Below are 20,890 nucleotides of genomic sequence, written 5' to 3'. Positions count from 1 at the left end.
CCTTCCGGCATAAGTTATATGCGAGAAGTCATATGAACTAATCAAATATTCTCAATTTTTCTTGAAAAAACTATTTAAAGATCGACACTAACGAATAATTAAAATTAGACTTGTGATGCACATAAATGAAAAATAAGCAGCATGCTAATATATTTTACTTTTCTTACATGGTTTGAATGTAATGTTTGATAATGCTTTTATTCGTTTTGCATTTTTTCCCGGTCAAACTTAATATTTATAAATATTAAGTGCATATAATACGTTGCAAAGATGCTGTAAACTTACATATAACCTTCTAACAAATTATATTTATGATATTTTTATTATTTTCACTAAAATTTATTTTGGTACTTTAACTCTTAAATGCGAGTTAATGTTTTTTTTTTCAAAACAATATATTTTTTATTTTGAGCCACAATTTTGAATCCATTTGTATCGATTAAAGATGTAAAACTTGTTTAATTAGATTCACTTTTACCTAATGAAAATCGTGAAAAAGTGAGTACACAGGTAACCATAAAATCGACTTTATCATTCTTAATATTCCTCACTATTTATAACCACAACTTTTTACACGCTTTGGCTCAAAGTATATGAGAAATCTTCAAAAAGATAGGAAGACCGGGTGGCATTAGATAGATGCTTGAACATTAATTCACTTCGTAAATGAAACCTTTATGACTTAATCAATAGTCGTATAAGATTCAGTCTTATAAGAAGCCTGATGAAGGAGGAACCATGGAGAAACAACTGGTTTGATTAGTCTCTGAAATATTTATTACAAGTTTGAACATTGGATGGGTCTGCACTTTAAGTTAGCCTTGTGGAAGTTGAGCCAAATCCAGTCCCCAACATTATTTATAAACTAGTGTAAATTATTGCCTGTCAAAAGAAATCATACTTATCGAGTACATGGTAACTGACATAAGGATATTCTTAAGTTATTTTGTAAAATTTAATTAAAAATTAAAAAATTAATTGGTAGTGAAAAATTGAAAGTTAAAAAGCTAGTGTATTAGATTATAAGTATGTAGTAAAATTAGTTGTTGAGATAATCGAAAAGTATAAAATGAGAAAAAAATAATAAAATAATAATTTATTTAAAAAATATAATTAAAAAATTAAATAAATATATTGAGAATAAAAATAAAAGAAAATATAAAAACATAGAAGTTCAGAGTTATCATTTAGAAAAATATTATTTTAAATAGCTTTTTAAAAACACTAAAAGTTATTAAAAACTAAAATTTTTAACTAATAAAAAAAAATAAAAACTAATTAAAATGATGGTATCCTTAACCAATCATTTTAAGTTTATCAATATGTATGCTTGAGAGGCAACGATACACTTGCATCTTAGTATCCCACGCAAGCCGCTTGGTATATAACAGGAACTTTGATCCATCATGGCATGTGCAGGGGTAACAAATCAAAGGATTTGCATTGCGATAAGTTCAGGTGACCCAAACTCATACCGGTGAGACATTCATTTCTTTCTAGTCACTTTCAAAACTCATATCACAAAATGATATATGAATACTTGAGGTAAAATTATGCTAAGTAACATGAAACTTTGTCTTTTGTGATACCCTTTGAAACTATAACATATATTTCACACATTTTTACTTGAGTTATTATAATTTTTTCTTTTTGATATATCTTTCTCTTATTTGTAAACTATTATACAAAGTTAATTAATGTATGAATATTATTTCTTTTTTATTTTTTATGTCCTAGAGCTTTATCCGGTAATTAAATATAATTAAGTAATTTTCTTAATTAAAGTAAATTAATTTTTTTCTCTCTTTACATTTCAGAAAGATTCAAAATGTCAACTTAATTAACAGGACGTGAGCTGGCATTGGCGATAAGCAAGCAATGAAGAATGGGTCAGAATGTCTAAAGGTTGTAGCAGATATGAGTGACTATGACAAATACTCACCCAACCAAATGTCCTATAAATAATTCATCACCTCCAATCCCCCCAAGCTGCTATGATAAAAATGGAAGATATTGAACCATTAACTGCATCAGCTGGAATTATAAGAAAGATTTGCAGTTCTATCAACTGATTCAAATTGCTATTATTGCCTTTCCCACTATATCTTTGCCAGGGTGTTGAATATTCTTATTAATCCTTTCAATTGTATATGTTGTTTCTATTTCGTACTGATCGGAATTGTAACAAAAAAGTATGTAGCCAAAAACAAATTATTGATCATGGAATTGTATGTTAAACATATAATTATTTCAGTATGACTTGAAAATATGTCATACTGACGATCTAGTTATGTAATGTCACCTGATTTATATTGACACTTAAGATTATTCATTTAATCAAATTTAATAAATATTATCTAATAAATTTTAAATTTATCTAATAAATTAATATGATTTAATAAATTGATCTTGTAAATATCTTTTATTCAATTTTAAAATAAGTATATCTTTTATCAAAATTTGAACAAATATATCTAGTAAAATTTTAAAATATATATATTTATTTCATCTTTATCTTGATTTTCTTTATAGTAAAGAAGTTAGAGAAAATATATTATACATTTGATAGAAAAATTGTAAATATATATTTTTTTCTATGTTTTAGTTCATAAAAATAATATTTTTTTCTATGTTTTAGTTCATAAAAATAATTTAAGTATAATTAAGGTAATTAGAACAAATATTTTGAATAAGTTAATTATTATCACACAAAGTATATGTTTTAATTGAGATAATTACAAATATTTAAATTTTTTATTATAATAAAAGGAAACAAGTATTTAAATGTATTTATGTAAAAAAAATTAACACTAACAATTAATTTGATTTATGATATTATTTCTATCTAATATTTTTGTAATACAAATGTATATAATAAATTAATATTAAAATATTTATTATATAATTATGTGAAAATGATATTTAACCTTGTCTTATAAATATTAACTAAAAAAATTTGTATATAAAGTTATTAAACATAGAGACAAAATATTATTTTATAATAAATATAATTAATTTTTAGTAAAAACATTTCAACTATATAATATAAATATTATTTAAAAATAGTATTTATTCATAAAATTATTTAAAATTATTTTATATGATTTCTAAGTAAAAATTATTTTATTGAATTTCAAATTAAAAATAGATATTAAATTTTATATCTGATATACCAGTTTGAATAAATTTTAAATTTTTACTTAGTATTTTGTATTCAATAATATTTAATATATATATATATATATTATTTTTAAAATATTTAGTATCATATTAAATATAATTACATTAAAATTGTGTAGAAAGATTAATTACATATTAATTATATTAAATATAATTACATTATTTTTTTATTAGATATACTTGTTTTAATATTGAATAAAAGATAATTATAAGATTAATTTAGTAGATAATATTTTATTAAATTTGATCAAATGAATTATATGATGTTATGATATAAATCACGTGACATTACATGGTTAAATAAATCACACAAAAATAACGGCCATATATATATATATATATATTTCACTATATTTTTTTCTTTCAATGCTGATGTACGTATAATAATTAATAAGAATTATAATATTTTTTTTGTGAAGAAATTTTTTAGGGAAAGGAGATGCCACCTAATTTGAGGTATGAAAAGTTTCTAAACACATAATGTGTACAAGTATATTACATTCACAATTCTCTTCATCTTAAAAAGACAATGGGATTTAAAGTTACGATCTATCAAATGTGAGATCATGATTAACTTCACTTGACCCCACTCTTTGGGGTTGGATATTATGGTTTTTGTTTCTATTCAATGAATTTTTTGTATTAATTTTTTCGTTATTAATATATTCCTAAGAAACAAGCAAAAGTATCAGTGATAATGTTTACATGTTGATTCCTTTCTTATAAAAAATAAATACTCATTTGATCTTCAAAAAGAATATATTAGCCTTCTATGTAAATAATATAGTCAAACACACTTTTGAAGGAAAAAATAAGTGAAAATATATTAACAAACTCTATTTATTTTGTTAATTTTTATAATTAATTTTAATACAAAAAATCAATATTATTAGTTATTAAATAAGTAAATTACCCTTGTATTTCCTAAGTTTTTTTTTTTTAAATTACACGTAACGTTGCTAATTTTTCTATTCCTAGACTAACACATTAATGTTTGAAATACTAACCCCATTAATGTTTGAAATCACTGACACCCCCTTCTATATATTACACTAACCCCTAATTATTTGAAAAATATTATGTTGGTACTCCATATAAGAGAGGGTCTTGTAAATGTTAAATAAGAAAGTACATAATCTGAAAAAACTTCAAAAAATGTTAATATAATTTACTCTAATAAAAAAAATTTAAAATCAAACTAGTAATTGAACTGATGAGGATAATGATTTAAGTATCAAGGATTTAATAGTGATTAAACTAATAATTAAATAATATTAATTAATTTTTGATATAATATATTTTGCAATATTAAACAAAAATAACATAATATTTGTAACTTTATAATATTAAAAATTAAATTTCACTCATAAACATCATAATATTCGTAACGTCATTTTTGGTTAATATTAATAATAAATTAATAACAATACTGATGAAATAATAATCCACCTTGTAAGTTGTAATGGCACGAGATATCATTTGATTCATTTCCACACAAGGGTATCATGTCAAGCATTCTCCTAGGCACCAGTTTTAGAATTTCACTGTTTTGTTGAATCATCAGTCAAGTATCAACAACAAACATGATGCTTATCCACTACAGAAAACAACAATTGACACTCAAATAACAAAAAGAACTACCTCTGTAGAACCATGGCCACCCACCAGAAACACCAACCGTTGTGAAACTACCTACCTTCAAATACTGTGACACAAGTTACCAGCCAATACGCTAAAACAAAGTAAATTTCTCTCTGCTACACCAAGTAACGGCACATCAGCTCTCAGGCGCTATCAGGCATTCTCAACTGTGCCACTTCAGATGGTGGTCTCAGTGTGCAAACCATTTCTCTTGTTTTCCCAAAGTATACCTGTAACATGCATTAACATGCCTTATAGTTTGGAATGTCATAGGCACAATCGAACTGAATATCAAGTTTGATAAATACCCAAACCCTTCCCCACCAAAGAACAATTACACCAAAAAGTGAAGAAGCTGATCTCAAATACATGAAGCATGCAGTTGAATCCTATACAATCAAGAAGTACCTGATCTAGTGAGTTCCTCAGCTTACTCTCCATTTCTTCAATCATCCTTCCCATGTTACAAAGATGCCCATCAGCAACTGATAGCTTCATACTCATCTAAAATATAAGAAAAAGCTAATTTAGGATTCAGAAAAATCTAAAGAAAGCTGCCTCGAGCTAAAAAGCATATAGATACATGAACTTTATCAAACAAGAACCATGTAATTAATTCAATATTCAATGAAGGTGCATTGTTCATGATGTGGGCCATGTGGCTTCTCAAGACAGAAAAAACTCAGCATCCAAGTGTTAACTAAATGATCTAATTGCCAACAAGAGCTAATTCTGATTGAACGTGCCTGACGCCTAATTGAACCAGATAAACTGAAAGTTCCGGATGACTCATTATTTGTAGTCAGAGTCAGCATAACTGTACTGGTTAAACGATAATTGGTGTTTTCTTCTTCCTCTGGTCCCACCTAAATTAACAAAAAAATGGGAGGACTATGAATTAATGAAATAAACTTGCAAGAATCAGAAAAAATAGAACTAAATAGAGATGTTTAAGTTTCCCAATGTATTAAAAGTTACTATTATACATCTGCATTTATCATGTTTAGTCTTAAATGGAATGATACTTTACCTCTATAACATGTATAGCATCCCATGCACCTTCCTCTAAATATCCCCGTCGGCCCTGCCCTGTCTTTGAGCCATCTTTAATCATGGTATTGCAAAAAATATCTCATCAGAAAATAGGTCAAAAGGATGAGTAGTGTCTTCCATTAGAGTTTACTCAAATAACAGGCCCACCTTTCTTTATTAAAAAGCAGGCTACGAAACCTTCATTATCATCTTCCCACATGTAAACTGATGAAATGCCACCTTCATAATACCTATGACATTATCCATTAATGGTGCATATTGTTTTAAAACAAAATAGCTAAATAATTGAATTTATATAGACAGCAAGACGAACACACAAAATAGTTAAATAAACTGATGAAATGCCGCCTTCATAATACCTATTACATTATCCATCAATGGTGCAAATTGTTTTAAAACAAATAGCTAAATAATTCAATTCATTCTTTGAAACAAAACAGAAATTAGTTAATAAGTTACTAGGGAGAAAGGTTTCTTAATAAGACATCTAAAAACAGCACAAAAGCTCTAAAGATGAGGTAAGTAAAGGACCTCACTGGTCACGATATATTGCAAATATGTCATTTGCTTCAATTTCAAGCTTCCGCAACTCTGAAGAAGGGAGGGACCCATCTTCTAATGGTGGATGGTATTTATTGGACCAAGGTGATCTGCAGAGACATACAAACAACAATAAGTTTAAACCGTCCTTGAATAGTAAACACATTAAAAAGGGAAAATTGTGTGTGTGCGGGGGGGGGGTGGGGAGGGACACTCATGAGAAATAAATTACAGATCTGTCTATAGGAAGTAGGAACTGAATTGAACTACTTAGCAACAAACAATTAAATATCTGTACCGTTCTCCATTTCAAGATTGAGTTTTCCATAAAATATTTGTTATTTTTATGTTACACAGCCATATTCATCAAAAGGACAGTAAACACATTAAATTCCAATTAGATTAAAAACATAGAATTAACCAAATATTAATCATCGTGGAAAATCATTTCTTCCATTTTCCCTCTCTCTCTCTGATTTTTCTCCCAGACACAACCAACTTGCTGTATCTTTACCTCTACATAAATCCCCTTTAAAAGAAAACGCCAATGTTTTAGATTTAAATGTTATACCAAACACGGTTTGAGGCTTTATTAGATGTTACATTCCTTCTGTACATGCTACTCAAAGATGATTCCAATTGAAAAAAAAAACCAAATATACTTCATAAAAGTGAAACACGCTTGACAACAAAGAGTTCTTAAAAACGCTAAGCATATTGAATCCAACAAAACCAGATACAGGAGGGATGATTATGAAAAATGAAATGAACCTGTAAGAGTCGGCATCTCTATTGTATTCGCACAAAATGAACTCCTTGCCGCATTCCACATCGCACAGAACCTGAAAGTTCGAAAAGCAAATCGTGAGACAACAAACATTCATTCCTCTTGTAACCAAAATTGAGGGAAATGGAAGAAAGATTTAGGGCAAAAGAAAAAGCGAGACCTGGAGGGGCTGATCGACTTGAGAGAGGAGATCGGAGGAGTTGTCAGGCATAAGGCTCAGAAGCGCTGACAGAGCTGTTTCTGTGTGTTTCGGAGGAATCCTCCGCATCAGTCCCATCGCAGCTTCCATTTTCTCACAAACACATTCATACACAGACGCCCACGCCAGTCAGGGACAACAATTTCTGTCTACACATTTTAAGTTTGTTTTGCTTTCTTCTTCTTTTTTTATCCCAATTTCCCTCCACCCCCTCTCTCTTCCTTATTGTCAAAACAATATAATATTTATGGGTTTTTTTTTTCTGTCTAAGTATTATGATAATATTTATTTTCTTTTAACTTTTTTATTTTTAATAATACTAGTATTTTAATTTATGTATAATAAAAGATAATTTTTTTATTTATTTAAAATAAATAAATATATTGTAGATATATAAGTTTAATTTATAATAAATAAATAACTTTGAACATATAAATTATATTTTAAATTTAATATGAATAATTTAAATTGTGATATAATATTATTTTAATTATTGATATATTTTTTTTGAAAAACCTATTGAGATTAAATTTTAAGATAGAAATAAAAGAAAATACAATAGTTGAAAATAGAAGTTAGATAATTTAAAAAAAGAAAAAATAGAATGAAAATATAATAAATGGTTAGATTGTTTGATTTAAGAGAAATATAATGAAAGTAATCTTATAAAGTTGTCTGATAGGATGAAATGATAAAAATGTCTTATAAGTTTTAATTTGTAGTATACAATATTTTATTATATAAAAAAATATTATAGGTTTTAGATATTATTTATATGAGTAATGTTAGTCTAATCCGGAATTTGAAACTTTTGGGGTGGACATGGGTTCCACTCACCAATCATTCTTGATACTAATGGATTTTCACTTTGAAATTGAATGAATAGCAGGCGACTGCGACCATGCCTACCCATACATATGATAACAAGCACAAGGCCATGATTAACCCACCATCACCGAGAAAGAGGAACGAAAAGGCTTTAGTTGTGGTTTGGGTGGTTTAACTTTTTGCCACATGATTGGTCATTGCCAGATCAGGAGTTAGCTTGAAGGCACCTGAGATTGGAGACAGAGACAAGCAAAGTGTTGGGAACTAGCTTTTGTCTGTTTTACCAAAGTCATCCCACCAAGTCTGAATTCCAGATAGATTGAAATGATTTATGTGAATTTGTCTATCATATAATATTTGGTTATTATGAACAGTAAAATGACTTTTTTTTTTTTTTTTATAAAAAACTCTTGATATATAAAATTTGATCTAGAATACACTGGTAAATTGTATGTGTCCCAATCATTCAGCTCTCATGTTCATCCACATTCGGCTGGCTTTAGGTTGCACATCTCAATGTATCAGTCGTCAATGAAAGGCAGCACTGCATAAGCCAGAACCAATCCCATTTCCTTATAAAAGATAAAATGCAACCTAGAATCTAAGTAATTTGCATCGATAGTTACGTTATTGTTGGAATCTTTAAAGGAGAAATTATTTGAATTAATTTAATTTGACTTCACGAACATACTTATGAGGAACTCGTTAAGAAAAAAATGGAATTTCAATTGATTTAGAAATCATATTCAATGTTTCGAGCTCATTAAATACTCGATAATAATAAATAAAAAATAGCTCATTAAATATAGAATTAATTTGAGTTCATCTTGTTAGATGATCTATTTAGTAACCCAATAATGATTTGTTACAGTAAAAGTGAACTATAACTCCAAATGAAAACATACAATATTAAGAGATTCAAATTCTGGATTTACCGCTCTGAAAGAAGACATTCATTTAACCACTACCCCGAATTGTATCTGTGAAGAAGCCCGGTTAAAGAAAAAAAAAAACGTCTATTTAAAATGCATTTGAAAAAACCTATTAACAATTTTATTTAACTTATTTTATATCACACATACTTGTATAAATGTTTATAACCTTTTTTTTTTAACTCATTTCAATAAGTTTTTCAAAATAACTGATGAAAGCAACTTATAATTTATGAAAATAATTCAATCTTATTTCCTATTCTATTATATAAATAACTTACACATGAGTGTTTACATGATAAGCACATTCAACAGATGCTTGATTAAGTTGTTTATTCAAGCACACTCTTAATAGGATAAAATAATCGATCCATATACTTCAATTTAATCAAATAAATTCCTACCAAATTTAGTAAGATTTGAAAAACAAACAATAAAATTCATATCAATTTTACAAAATTATGATCATCCAAAATCAAGTTTACAAATGCTCACCCAAACAGATTATATAACGGAGATGACCAACGAAATCTTCATGCAATTGTGTTGAGTTTGGCTCGGCGTTCTTCATATGATGCTAGATTTAATTCAACAACAAAAAGAAAGCAGTCAGAATGGAGGAACCAAGAAGTATATTTCGTTCTGTCAAAAAAAAGTATATTTCGTGAATATAATTTGGTGTGGAGCTTGGAAGAAAACAATGCATTCACATTCCATTTTATACCATGCATTTAAGTAATTTTCAGACAAATTTCAAAATATAGCAGGAGACAGAACTCACGCTCAGTTGGTCGTGACATAAGAGGGACATGGGAAACTTTCTTCTTGGATCCTTGAAAAGGCAGCAAGCTTTGATCTGGAAAAGGAAGGGCTATCAGCATAATAGATCACTATAAATAAAAGCAAAGTAATTGGGAAGTAATTTGCAAACGCATTTGCAGGACCATTTGATAGAGGCACGCAATTTAGAAGAGCTTCATGTAAGATTGCAGCTTGAAGCTGGTAAATTTGGCATTCATTCACCAAGTGTACACGCAGCGCTTCTCCCGCATCTAGATATGCAATTAATTAAATAAATTCAAATTGTCAAACTTTTCTAAGTAAAAAGACCCAATAGGTAAGCAAAGAAGATATTGGAATTTGGATGCAACCAAAGTTTATGGCATCAATATGCTAATTAACAAGCACAAGATCCGTGGAAAGGAATCAAATATTCAGTCAGACACCATACTTAAAAAGTCTTACAAATCAGAAATACCTGATGAACACATAAACTTAATGTTGTCAAATTCACAGGACTGAAGAACCAATGGAACCTCTGAAGCCATAGTGTATTGGGGTTTCCTTAGGATTCTAGAAGTGTCCAGTAGCATATCAATCACCTTCAAATTTAAGCATGACATTGACAACTTATGATCTCAAACTACAAAATAAGAAATCCATATGTCGAGATGAACTGTACTAAGATTTAATATTACAATGCAATGCTAATATAAACTATAAAGAAAATAAATAAATAAAAGACAAGGTGACAATAGGGAAAATAATGAGTAGGTACTGCAATGTCTATCTCCATATTTCACATTTGAAAATAATACTCTCAGACTCATACCCATATGGATAACAACTTCAATACCCATAGTCCCATTATCCCATACCTTGCTACCTATAAACCCGTATTTGGATCCATTACCCACATTTTAGTTCTAACTTGAATGTGGTCTCCCATTATGTGTTTATTTGACAAACTAATAAACATTACTGTTAATATACTAATATTAATTATGAAAAACTAACAAAAAAGAGCATTGATTAAGGTAAAATATGTAACTCAGTTGAAGAAAATATTCAAAGATAAGCAATGCCTAATTATAAATAGAATTCTTCAACTTAAAAAATTATTTAAAACTTTCAAAATCTAGTTATTAAGTATAATAAATATATTATGCAGGTATAGGTAGGGTTGGTAGTATAGTACTCATACTCTCACATCACCTATACACGTAAAGTCTTGTGGATAAATTACCCATATCCAAGCCCAGACCCAATTTGTTTTTTTGATCCGCAAAAATAATATTATATATTAGATAAGTTTCAGTACAAGCCGTACTGTGATTTTTACAATCACCAATGAAGTGTCCCATGTGGAGGTTTGGTTCCCTAATACAAAACTAATCATGATGGATTAAAGAACCAAAACTCTAAGTATATATTGGTGATCCCTATCTGTGGAGCTATTTTCCACTAATTACAAAACCCTTCTCTGATATGACTTGACCATTGATGGAAAGGATTGTCGAATCCTTTTTCTAGGTTCCTTAACCAGCTCCAGCAAAAGAAAATGGCATCATCCAGTATCTTACTGGTGTTGGGGCTATCATTTGAAAATACGATTCTGTTTCTATGGTTCTATATACTCCAAGTTAGTGCCACCCACCAAATTAACCATCTATGTGACTTGATACCAAGATGTGTATTGCAGAACGAGTGCTGCATGAAATTCTGCCTTGGCTGTTGCGAAAAAGGTCCCACCATGTTGATCCAAGACAAGGATTCCCACCATATCTGCCTAATTCTGTGACAGCTGAAAAAAAAATGCCCTGCGTCCTCTTCCTTTTCTGTAAAGAATGGGCAGTGTATCATTGATGCCGATATTTCTTCGAGTCAAGTTCAATTTAGTGGGCAGTCTGTCTCTCATTAATCTCCAGACAAAAAATGCTACCTTGTTTGGTATTTTTAGCTTCCATATGGCATGAAAAATCATCTTTTGAGTGTAATTGGTAAATAGCCCAGACCCAATTATTAGGTAAATACCCTTCCATCATAAGCAAGTAGGCAATACAATTTCCTAACATAGATTTAAATAGGTCTATCTCCCATGTGAATGAGTTGTACCATATGATAATGTAGGATATACTTAACAGCTAAAGCATAGAATCCCAGAGAGAGAAACACTCTCAATAGAAAAGGTCTCTCTCCACGGTTGATTGTGCAAGTATTAAAAGTGTTTGATGTATGATTGCAGCTGTTTGAGAAGTCTATCAAAACCTCAATTCAGACAACAAGATGATAAAAACAATTGTGCTGTACAACAGTAACAGAAGTTTTATTATAACAATGACATTTTGTATATGGCAGCAAAGAGAGAACACTGCCATTTGGTGAGCATTGTCCCCAATTTGGCTCACAAAACTCCAATTATTCAAAACAGATAATATTAACACCAGATCCTTAATGATTGCATATACGCATACAATCTTCACATATCACATCACCAATCCTGTTGTATACTTTCTGCAGATTTGGACCCAAGAATCAGGAGAAGATATTCTGTACTGATTTGGACCCAAGAATTAGGAGAAGATATTCTATATTGATTTGGACCTAAGAATCAGGAGAAAATAATTCTTCCTATAAATGTTGTACCCAAAAATGGAAAGAAATCATAACTGAAATAATTCATTATTGTGGCAATCAAACAAAATTATCTACAGTTTTACAGCCTATAGGACCAAAATGAAGTAAAAATTATAAATAAATTATGATAAAAATCAAATTTTATCGAAATGATTCATATAAGAGGGTGTCAGGTACCCACATTTGGAGATTCAAGACCTTTGCCAACCATGAATAGGACAGCAACCATGCAGCGAACCTGATGCCATAGAAAAGCACTACCTCTTATTTTAATCACCCAAAGTTGATTATCATTGTACCTGCAGGTAAATGGGAAAAAGTGTTGACTTCAAGCCCAAAAACTTGCAACTTTTCCACCAATCTTAGTTTCACATAAGTTCGGGATATATTGAATATTAAGATAAGCTACAACACTCTGATAGTGGTTCACATTTAAGTTCCAATTTACATAATTTTTCAAGGGTTGGTTTCCTACATATTTCTCACCAGCAAAAATGCACATACAGAAACACAAGGATGAGGGTAAGAAAAATGTCTACCAATCTTAACCTCACATCTGTAGAAGAAATCTCAAACAATGTGATGCACCGCCTATAGTTGTGCACATTTGCTGCATCCATTTTACAGAAGTTTCTAAAGTCATGTTCTCCTACAAGTTTGTTTCCAGCAACTTCCATGGCCTAATGGGATAAGAATCAATGACAAGTGTTTACAGATTGCATGCTTCAAAAATCTTTAAAATGATTGGAAACAGAAAAGAGAAAAAGAAAGACAAAAAAAAGGTACAAGAAATTATAGAAACTGCGTAGCAAAATTGATCTCCTACCGGGATGTTCAAGTTTTCTTTCCAAAAGAAATATTTATACTCCCTGCTTAAACAGCTGAACCTGTATTGACAAAGCAAACATGGAACATGATAAGAAAATAGAATAATTTAAGATATCAAGCTTCATTAAGTAAAGAGTTAAATTAAATTTATTGCAAAAGATCTTCACAAAATGAAGGTTAGTGTCAGTAAATACAGACAATTCAGCTTGCATCACAATCCTACCCCAAAATCCAACTAACCTTTTAGTTGTACTTGGTACCCTTCAACTAGAATAGCGGTTTAGCATACCATATCAAATCCCATTCTTATCAACTTATGCTGTTGAGTGAAATATCTGGAATTGTTATTCAGTAGAAGTACCGATTTCAGTCTATAATATCCTTCTCTATTTCTGATATAACTCATAATCCACTTGTCCATGAAAGGAAAAACTAGAATGAGCTGAGTTTCTTATACATTTGTCTGATTGCCCCCTTCAAGATCTTAAGCTATAAAAAATAATTGCTTATCAAAACAACTATCTTATCCACAAGCTCAAAAGTTCAACCCTCCACCCTCAAAAAAGTAAACTCTAACTCTCTTAATATTATAGTTAGAAATCACAGAAAGGATCTTCAGTTGTCACTAGTCACTAGGATGGTTTATAACATCAATTGGAACAACACAAGTAAAATTGCCCATGTCTGGTTAAGCACTTCAACCTATCTCAATATGTCAATACATAAATGAAGTTATCTGCTATCCAACAATTATAGGACAAGTGTCAATCTCTGCTTTAATTTTTTCCCACCCTACTCCTATTTTTTTATGTTTATTATTATTTTTCAATTGAAATTGTTTTATTTTATCTTGGCCCACTATGCTTTTGCACGGGACCAGTAATCTAGTTTTGGGAAAACCTTTTCTTTTCCAGCATATGCGTGTGCGTATTAACTTTAGCATACATTCCCATACCTTATGGGCTACTTAGATAACCATACTCAAACACATTACATTCATTCTAGTTAAATAAATTTATTAGGTTGAATTTAAATTTAGATAAATATTTTCTTTGTTATGTTTTATAATTAAGTTATGAAATAAATAAAGTGTTATTTCATAACTTAATTCTAAAACATAACAAACAAAATATTTATCTAAATTTAAATTCAAAATAATAAATTAATTACAAAACATATCATACATCCATTGTTTTTAACAAACAAAATAATTTAAATAAATTCAAAACCAAAAAAACAAACTTATATAATAAATAATAGTAATAACTAATTTATAAATTTGTAAGTTCAGCACTTGTACTCTTCAATATATGTTAAAAAAATCATGTATTAACACTAATTAGGTATATGCAGTAATCTGTGAAGTCAATAACACAAAATAGGTTTTTATTATATAGATTCGGGTAATATTTGTTATATATATTATATAGTGATTAGTATAATAGTTTTCAAAATAACATAATTATTTACATATAGTGATTTTTGTTATATTATATTTTATTTTAAATATAATATGTTGAATAACATGTGGGTATGGGGTGGATTCAGTATTAAGGTACCCATATCTGCATCCATTTGCATAAATTTTGTGGATAAATATCCATACTCAAATCCAGACCCACCTAGTGGGTAATTCCCCTCTAAATTTTTTCAGGTACACCTATGTCCAGTGTTGCCACAATTGCTTCCATCCCATTATGCAGGATACTGGAAAGTAGTTCCCTTGTCTAGCATTGCTTATTGCAATCATTATTCTCTGTATAATTCAATCATCATATAAGAAGGCAAAGTTTTAAAGAATGCATACAAACCTTGCATGGAAATCAACAGGAGCAGGACACCAGCCCATAATCCTAATGTCATTTGGAAGGACTCGATTTAGCACCCCAACATAATCTATTTCCCCTTCTACAAAAAAAAGGTTGGTTTTATGAAAGGGGAAAATAAAGATGTATAATTTTCCACACATTTTTGTATCAGCAATATACAACTCAATGGCGTGAACTGAACAATAAATACTGTATAACCAGCATAGGCCCCAAACCTTTAGCAACAATCTGCCACTTAAGTTATCCTCTTGATATCTGCATGACGCACAAAATATCTTATTGCTAGTTACAATTATTATACAATTGAATATCTCCACTTACCTTAGGAATGAAAGGAGGAAAATTAGCTAACCCAGAAAGATTAAATATTTATCACGATTCAACCATTTTTATCGCCTCTGAGCATGAAGTTTAAACTTTTAACTACACTTCAAGCCTTGATGGCTTTAGATTAATACAAATATGGTATGGATTTCATGCTAAGAATGTTTGGGCCTAACAAGATTAAGTCCTTAAAAAAAATGATGAAAATCAGAAGCAACAGAAAAAGTTTTATTTTAAAAATATTGTTCTGCTAACCATGTTGCTCATCCAAAACAACTCCAGAATTTCCATTATTTGTTGCAGATATCTTGAGGTTTGATCTTAGGAAAAGAGCTATCACCTGCTTCAAAACGTTGCCATCACCAGAACCAATTAAATAATGAATTAACAGATTATATGAAGCTCCACTAATCAATAGTACAATAGTGGAATACAACAATCAGAAATTTGGCACTGACATTTAACCGACCCACTTCAATGACCTCATACAATGAAATGCAACAACAACAACAAAAGCCTTATTGCACTAGGTGAGGTCGTCTACATAGATCACACAAAACCATTAAGCTCAATAAAGGCCAAATCTTCAGAGATATTATTTACCATGAGATCCCTCTAAACCTACAATAACGCATCACACGCCTACTTGCAGATAAAGTAATATTTGGTCAATGAACTGCAACTTATTAGTGATATAATATTACTATTGATCTTACTGAGCAATTCTGTCCAGACTCAAGACTTAAAACCTTATAAGGAAGTGTATTCCAAAGGGGCTATTTTAAGGATAATTTCTCATGGTTTCGGGACTCAGTGAGAAATTGGAAAAATAATCTACATGTACACACCGCAGAAGAATCAAGGATCCAAATTCGTTTGACCATTTAAAGAATACAAGTGCACTAAGTTTAGCAACAATATCAGAGGCTCCAATCATGTTAATTGCCTTCATTCAGGTTTCAAGAAAAATGAAGGTCCCAAGAAATGATGGAACCTTGCATGTGATAGAGTGGAAGGGAATAAAGTCAATTGAGATGAAGAAATCCTCAGCAAAGCATAAATCCCCCATACAAAGGTCTTCCCCCAAAGATAAAGAGCCCCAATGTTAATTATAATGCAGTAACTTGTTTACAAATTTCCTCTCTAGTTCTCTCTGTCTCTATGGAGGCGCTCAGCAAAAGTACCTCATCTTTTCTTCCATAGCATTTGCCATATAGGTCTTTACTCTTTAGAAGCACAATGATTGTTATTGGGGGTATCTTAATACAAAAATGGAAAAGATCAACTTGTCATATTAGCTTTTTTTAATAATGTTATGTATCGGTCATTGCTAATAGAAAGCACTTTCTTTCTATTCTTTTACTCCTTTGTGCATCAACTTACTTGTCCAACAGAGGAAACCCCTTTGTCTGTTCTACCACATCTTGAATAGTGTGACTCCTTCTTATCACCAACCAATAGCCTAGTTTTCTCAAAAGCTTTAAAAAGTTCAGACTGCAAGAAAAATGATAAATGATAAATAAAACAGAGCCATTCACACACAATCCTATGCAATGGTTTTAAAAAACTATCCTCACAGTTGAGAACAATAATACTTCATCCAGAACAAATAATAATCTGTGATAATATTGAAAATTCTGCTTCGTGGTACTCATGATCAATTCATGCAGATTGAGAATTATTGGCTAGTGTTTTGGAAAAACAAACCTCAACAGTTGGTTCCATTTGTGCCTCTGAAGCAAAACCATAAAACCTGTATTTAACAGGTAGTCAGAAAACCTTAATATTAATTATCATATGGAATTTAATTCGATAAGCACCTAAGTGTAAAGAACCAAACCAGCAAAATGATAGCGGATAAAAAAACGAAAAAAAACTTTAAGGATCTATCATATGGAATTAAATGATCATGGGAATTTCACATAATTATGGATCTATTATGTCACCTATAAAGCAAGCTCTGAAGATATATAAAAAAAATACTTACTAAAATAGAAATCTATAATTGAGAGATTGTAGCATGATCTTGATAAATCAAAATTCTATAATCGTTTGTGTGTGTGTGTGCGCGCGCATTAAAGAAATATTTTATATTAAATATGCAAATCAGTCTTTTCAGTATAGATCAGCACCTCAGCAGAAATTGATAAGACGGAAAACAGCAACAAAATCATCCTTTTCCCAGATCCCACTGGGTGAGAAAATACATAGGCTGAGGTAAAAGGCTTGACTCTCAACCTCAGGATAACTCAGACAGAAAACTAAGCCAGGTATTCCAGTGATAGTATATACCTTTTTCCAAAGTACGTGACTTTTAAAGCTACATATCTCTTGCTATGATGACTCATAAACCTTGTGTTATAGCCTGTATCATGATGTAAAAGCTAATTTAAATTTGTTGATCTGCTTTACTAAACTGATAGAAGCTACAACAAGTGATAGCAGGGAAACCCATTTATACATAGGCCAAAAATAATTTAAAAAAAAAACTGCTGGAGCTGAAAAACAGAAACAAAGCATATGCAAAAAAAAAAAAAAAACTGAAATCAAATAAGTTAAGAAGTTCATCAGACACAGTACCAAGTTTCTACTGAAGAACAGAAAGTGCAGCTAGGGAAAGAGAGAGAGAGAGAATTATCACGTCATCATTTATTTAAAAATATTACTTTCTCTTAGTACCCATGTCACAGGTGCCACAACTAGTCCCCTAAAGAGAAAATCGAGAAAAAGGAACCTGGCATTTTCTCTATCTTCTCTTCAGATTTCCTGTTGCCTTTTTTTGATTCCCTGCCTTTCTCATCAGGGATATGCAATTTTTTCTCCATCTGCATCACAGATTCAAACAAATTTCATTGAAGAATGCAGTTTCCTCCCCTTTCTCTTTCTTTTTCATTGGTTAATTTTTCCAGGCTGAAAACTATCACTGTACTCCAATGGCCAAAAAGATAAAATCATAGCAAAAAAAATGCTAAGATAGCTATGAAACAGTTTACTAGCTAACCTCATGACAGCGGCAATCAGCAAGTTGAGATAATAGCTTTGCATTCTCAGCTTCTAATTCCTGATAGTATGAATCACAAATCAATAGGAAAAACCACGTGAAAGATGCAAGCCAAAGCAATGTAACTGGTTTTTCTATTCAAGGTGATCCCAGTTTCCAGTAACAACCAAACAGCAACAAAAGCAAAGGATATATAGTTGCAGAAACGCTGACCGAATAGCAGAAACCAGAAAATATGCTGAAATTGAATGAAAAAACCTTGACCCTGGCTTGCAAGCTGGCTATGAGTTCCGCATCGCTAAGTTGCGTCGCCATGCTCAAGACACCAACAAACACTACACCGCAGTTCGGTACAGTTTTCGAACCTCAAATTGAAATGGAATGGAAACCAAGCTCTAATTGGTGTTACTGTTAGTTAGGTTTTGTTTTCAGATTTCACAAGTCCGAACACAAACAAAACAAGCGTAGGATCTTCCCCCACCTTCGAGAACTTGTTTATTATTACTGTGTTTCTTGCTGATAGGATTAATTGAATTCTTTGCCAGAAGAATAACCTACCAATTGATTCACATTTCCCCCCTCATGTTTTCTTTAGTTAATTCCCAAATTTTGCTATTCAATTTTTAAAAACTAATGTAATGTTTAAAAATATATATATGAAATTGCAATAAGGTATTTTTAAGAAAAATATTAAAAGTTTTGATAACAATAAAAGTGTAAAGATTGTAATAAAGAAAAAGGTGCTGATTTCTAGAAAAAATAAAATAAAGTTAAGAATATATAAAAAAGGAACAAATATAATATGATTTAAAAAAAATATAAAATATTTTTTAATGTTAACATACTTTTTGAAAATAAGAAAATACTTTCAATATATTTTGTAAAAATTAGAAGAACTGTAGAGATAGAAATTGTAAAAAAAAAATTGTGATGTTTAAAAAATAGAAGTTAAAAATATATATATAATTAATTAATGATGTTTAAAGAAAGCAAATCTAACATTGAAAAGTGCAAAAGAGGTTTTTTGAATAAGTGTGCAAAATTAAAAAAAAAGTAATATCAAGTGTAATTCATGGATTTTTAAGGTAAATGGATATTATTAATGAGAATCAATATAAGATACATCATATGAAAGGATTTGGTCCAACTGGCAAAAAGACTCCTCAATCTAACAATTATCTAGATAAGTAAAAGACAAAAACAACTAAATAATGAGGAATTTTATTGCCCCTTCTCTTAGGGAATAGAAACAAGGTATCAACCTGCAACAATCCTCCACCAGACCATGATAGAAAGATCTTCCCAGCGCGTCTTTCTTTTCCCACTATTGAACTAATTAGAGGTAATCAGTCTCAGACAATGCATTTAAGAACAACAACGCTCCTGCATATGCTTATTATGCTTCTCTTGGTGCCAACATAACATCAACATATTTCGTAGCTGAAGCTAGGACATTTCCTTGAGCACCATGGACAATTAAATCCAATCCAGTATCCTTTCTAATTGCAGCATCAAATTTGACTATTTGCACCAGGTGATAATATTATGAGTATCATCCAACTATTTCAAATAATAATTTTCTCTTGCAAATTTGATTAAAGAGAAATGATAATGACACCTTTTTTAACATTTTCTTTGTTGTAGACTAAAATTTGTTAAAAAAATATTATTTTTTTGATCTCATGTCTCATTTAATGATTTTCTATTCTGGTTTAGAAGTATGATTTATCAAAGTTAATAATTTATAATAAATTTTAATCAATTTATGAATAAAGTGTTAAAAAGAGAGTGATAGAAAGAATATAGTTGATATCTTTTTAACAAAGAAAATTACGTAATATTTAAGGAATGTATCATTTGTAAGATAATGAAAATTGTTGCCTAATATTAACAAGTTTATATTTAAATAAAAAAAATGACAAATTCTTTAAGTTGAAGATTGTTTTTGAGAAGAAAAAAAAAATTAAAATATCGTCCTATTATACATTTTGATTGTAATTTTTGTACCAATTTTCTAATGTTTAAGCTGATTTTTCTCAAAGCTAATATAATTTATTTGAACCAACCATTTGATGAACCAATTTTCCCATTTGATTTGCTCCGATTTTGGTAAATAACGTAACACATGATAAGCTAACAAATGCTATACAAAAGTTGTAAATAATTACGGTGGAATCATGCACCAAAAAAGTTCAACATGTACCAAAAAATAATTACGGTGGAATCTTCGAGATGTATTTTTATACTTTGTTTTCTCCAAAACAACTCAGCCTGAAATTATTAGATATGATAGATCAGCCACAATGTAGTTATCAATTATATCATTGTTAT

At 30.0% G+C, this 20,890-nt stretch overlaps 2 protein-coding genes across 10 annotated transcripts; both read right to left on the bottom strand.

Moving 5' to 3' along the window:
- Window positions 1-4,633: 4,633 nt before the first annotated feature.
- LOC114401597 (probable F-actin-capping protein subunit beta) lies at window positions 4,634-7,611 on the bottom strand. Its single transcript, XM_028364146.1, has 8 exons — window positions 7,362-7,611; window positions 7,186-7,256; window positions 6,411-6,524; window positions 6,022-6,104; window positions 5,852-5,925; window positions 5,568-5,687; window positions 5,230-5,325; window positions 4,634-5,051 (listed from the first exon to the last, which is right to left on the bottom strand). Exons 1-8 carry the CDS (start codon window positions 7,488-7,490, stop codon window positions 4,965-4,967), a joined length of 774 nt encoding a protein of 257 aa, XP_028219947.1. The 5' UTR covers window positions 7,491-7,611; the 3' UTR covers window positions 4,634-4,964.
- Window positions 7,612-9,491: 1,880 nt separating this feature from the next.
- Window positions 9,492-19,158, bottom strand: LOC114402338 (tRNA pseudouridine(38/39) synthase-like). 9 transcript variants are annotated; one of them, XM_028364857.1, is made up of 15 exons: window positions 18,773-19,142; window positions 18,560-18,619; window positions 18,293-18,383; window positions 17,851-17,923; window positions 17,266-17,311; window positions 16,942-17,052; window positions 15,814-15,898; window positions 15,217-15,310; window positions 13,404-13,464; window positions 13,127-13,257; window positions 12,759-12,876; window positions 10,419-10,542; window positions 10,105-10,212; window positions 9,942-10,016; window positions 9,492-9,737 (listed from the first exon to the last, which is right to left on the bottom strand). In XM_028364857.1, the coding sequence occupies exons 1-15, from the start codon at window positions 18,872-18,874 to the stop codon at window positions 9,694-9,696; spliced, it is 1,323 nt and encodes a 440-aa protein (XP_028220658.1). In that variant the 5' UTR covers window positions 18,875-19,142; the 3' UTR covers window positions 9,492-9,693. The 9 variants fall into 9 exon arrangements, 7 of the variants coding, with proteins under 7 accessions (XP_028220658.1, XP_028220657.1, XP_028220661.1 ...); XM_028364856.1 differs by having other exon boundaries at window positions 15,217-15,313; window positions 18,773-19,141; XM_028364860.1 differs by having other exon boundaries at window positions 15,217-15,313; window positions 18,818-19,140.
- Between the last annotated feature and the right edge of the window lie 1,732 nt (window positions 19,159-20,890).

The sequence above is a fragment of the Glycine soja genome, chromosome 20 (genome assembly GCF_004193775.1).
Source record: "Glycine soja cultivar W05 chromosome 20, ASM419377v2, whole genome shotgun sequence".
Lineage (NCBI taxonomy): Eukaryota > Viridiplantae > Streptophyta > Magnoliopsida > Fabales > Fabaceae > Glycine > Glycine soja.
This window is presented reverse-complemented; position numbering and strand designations above follow the sequence as displayed.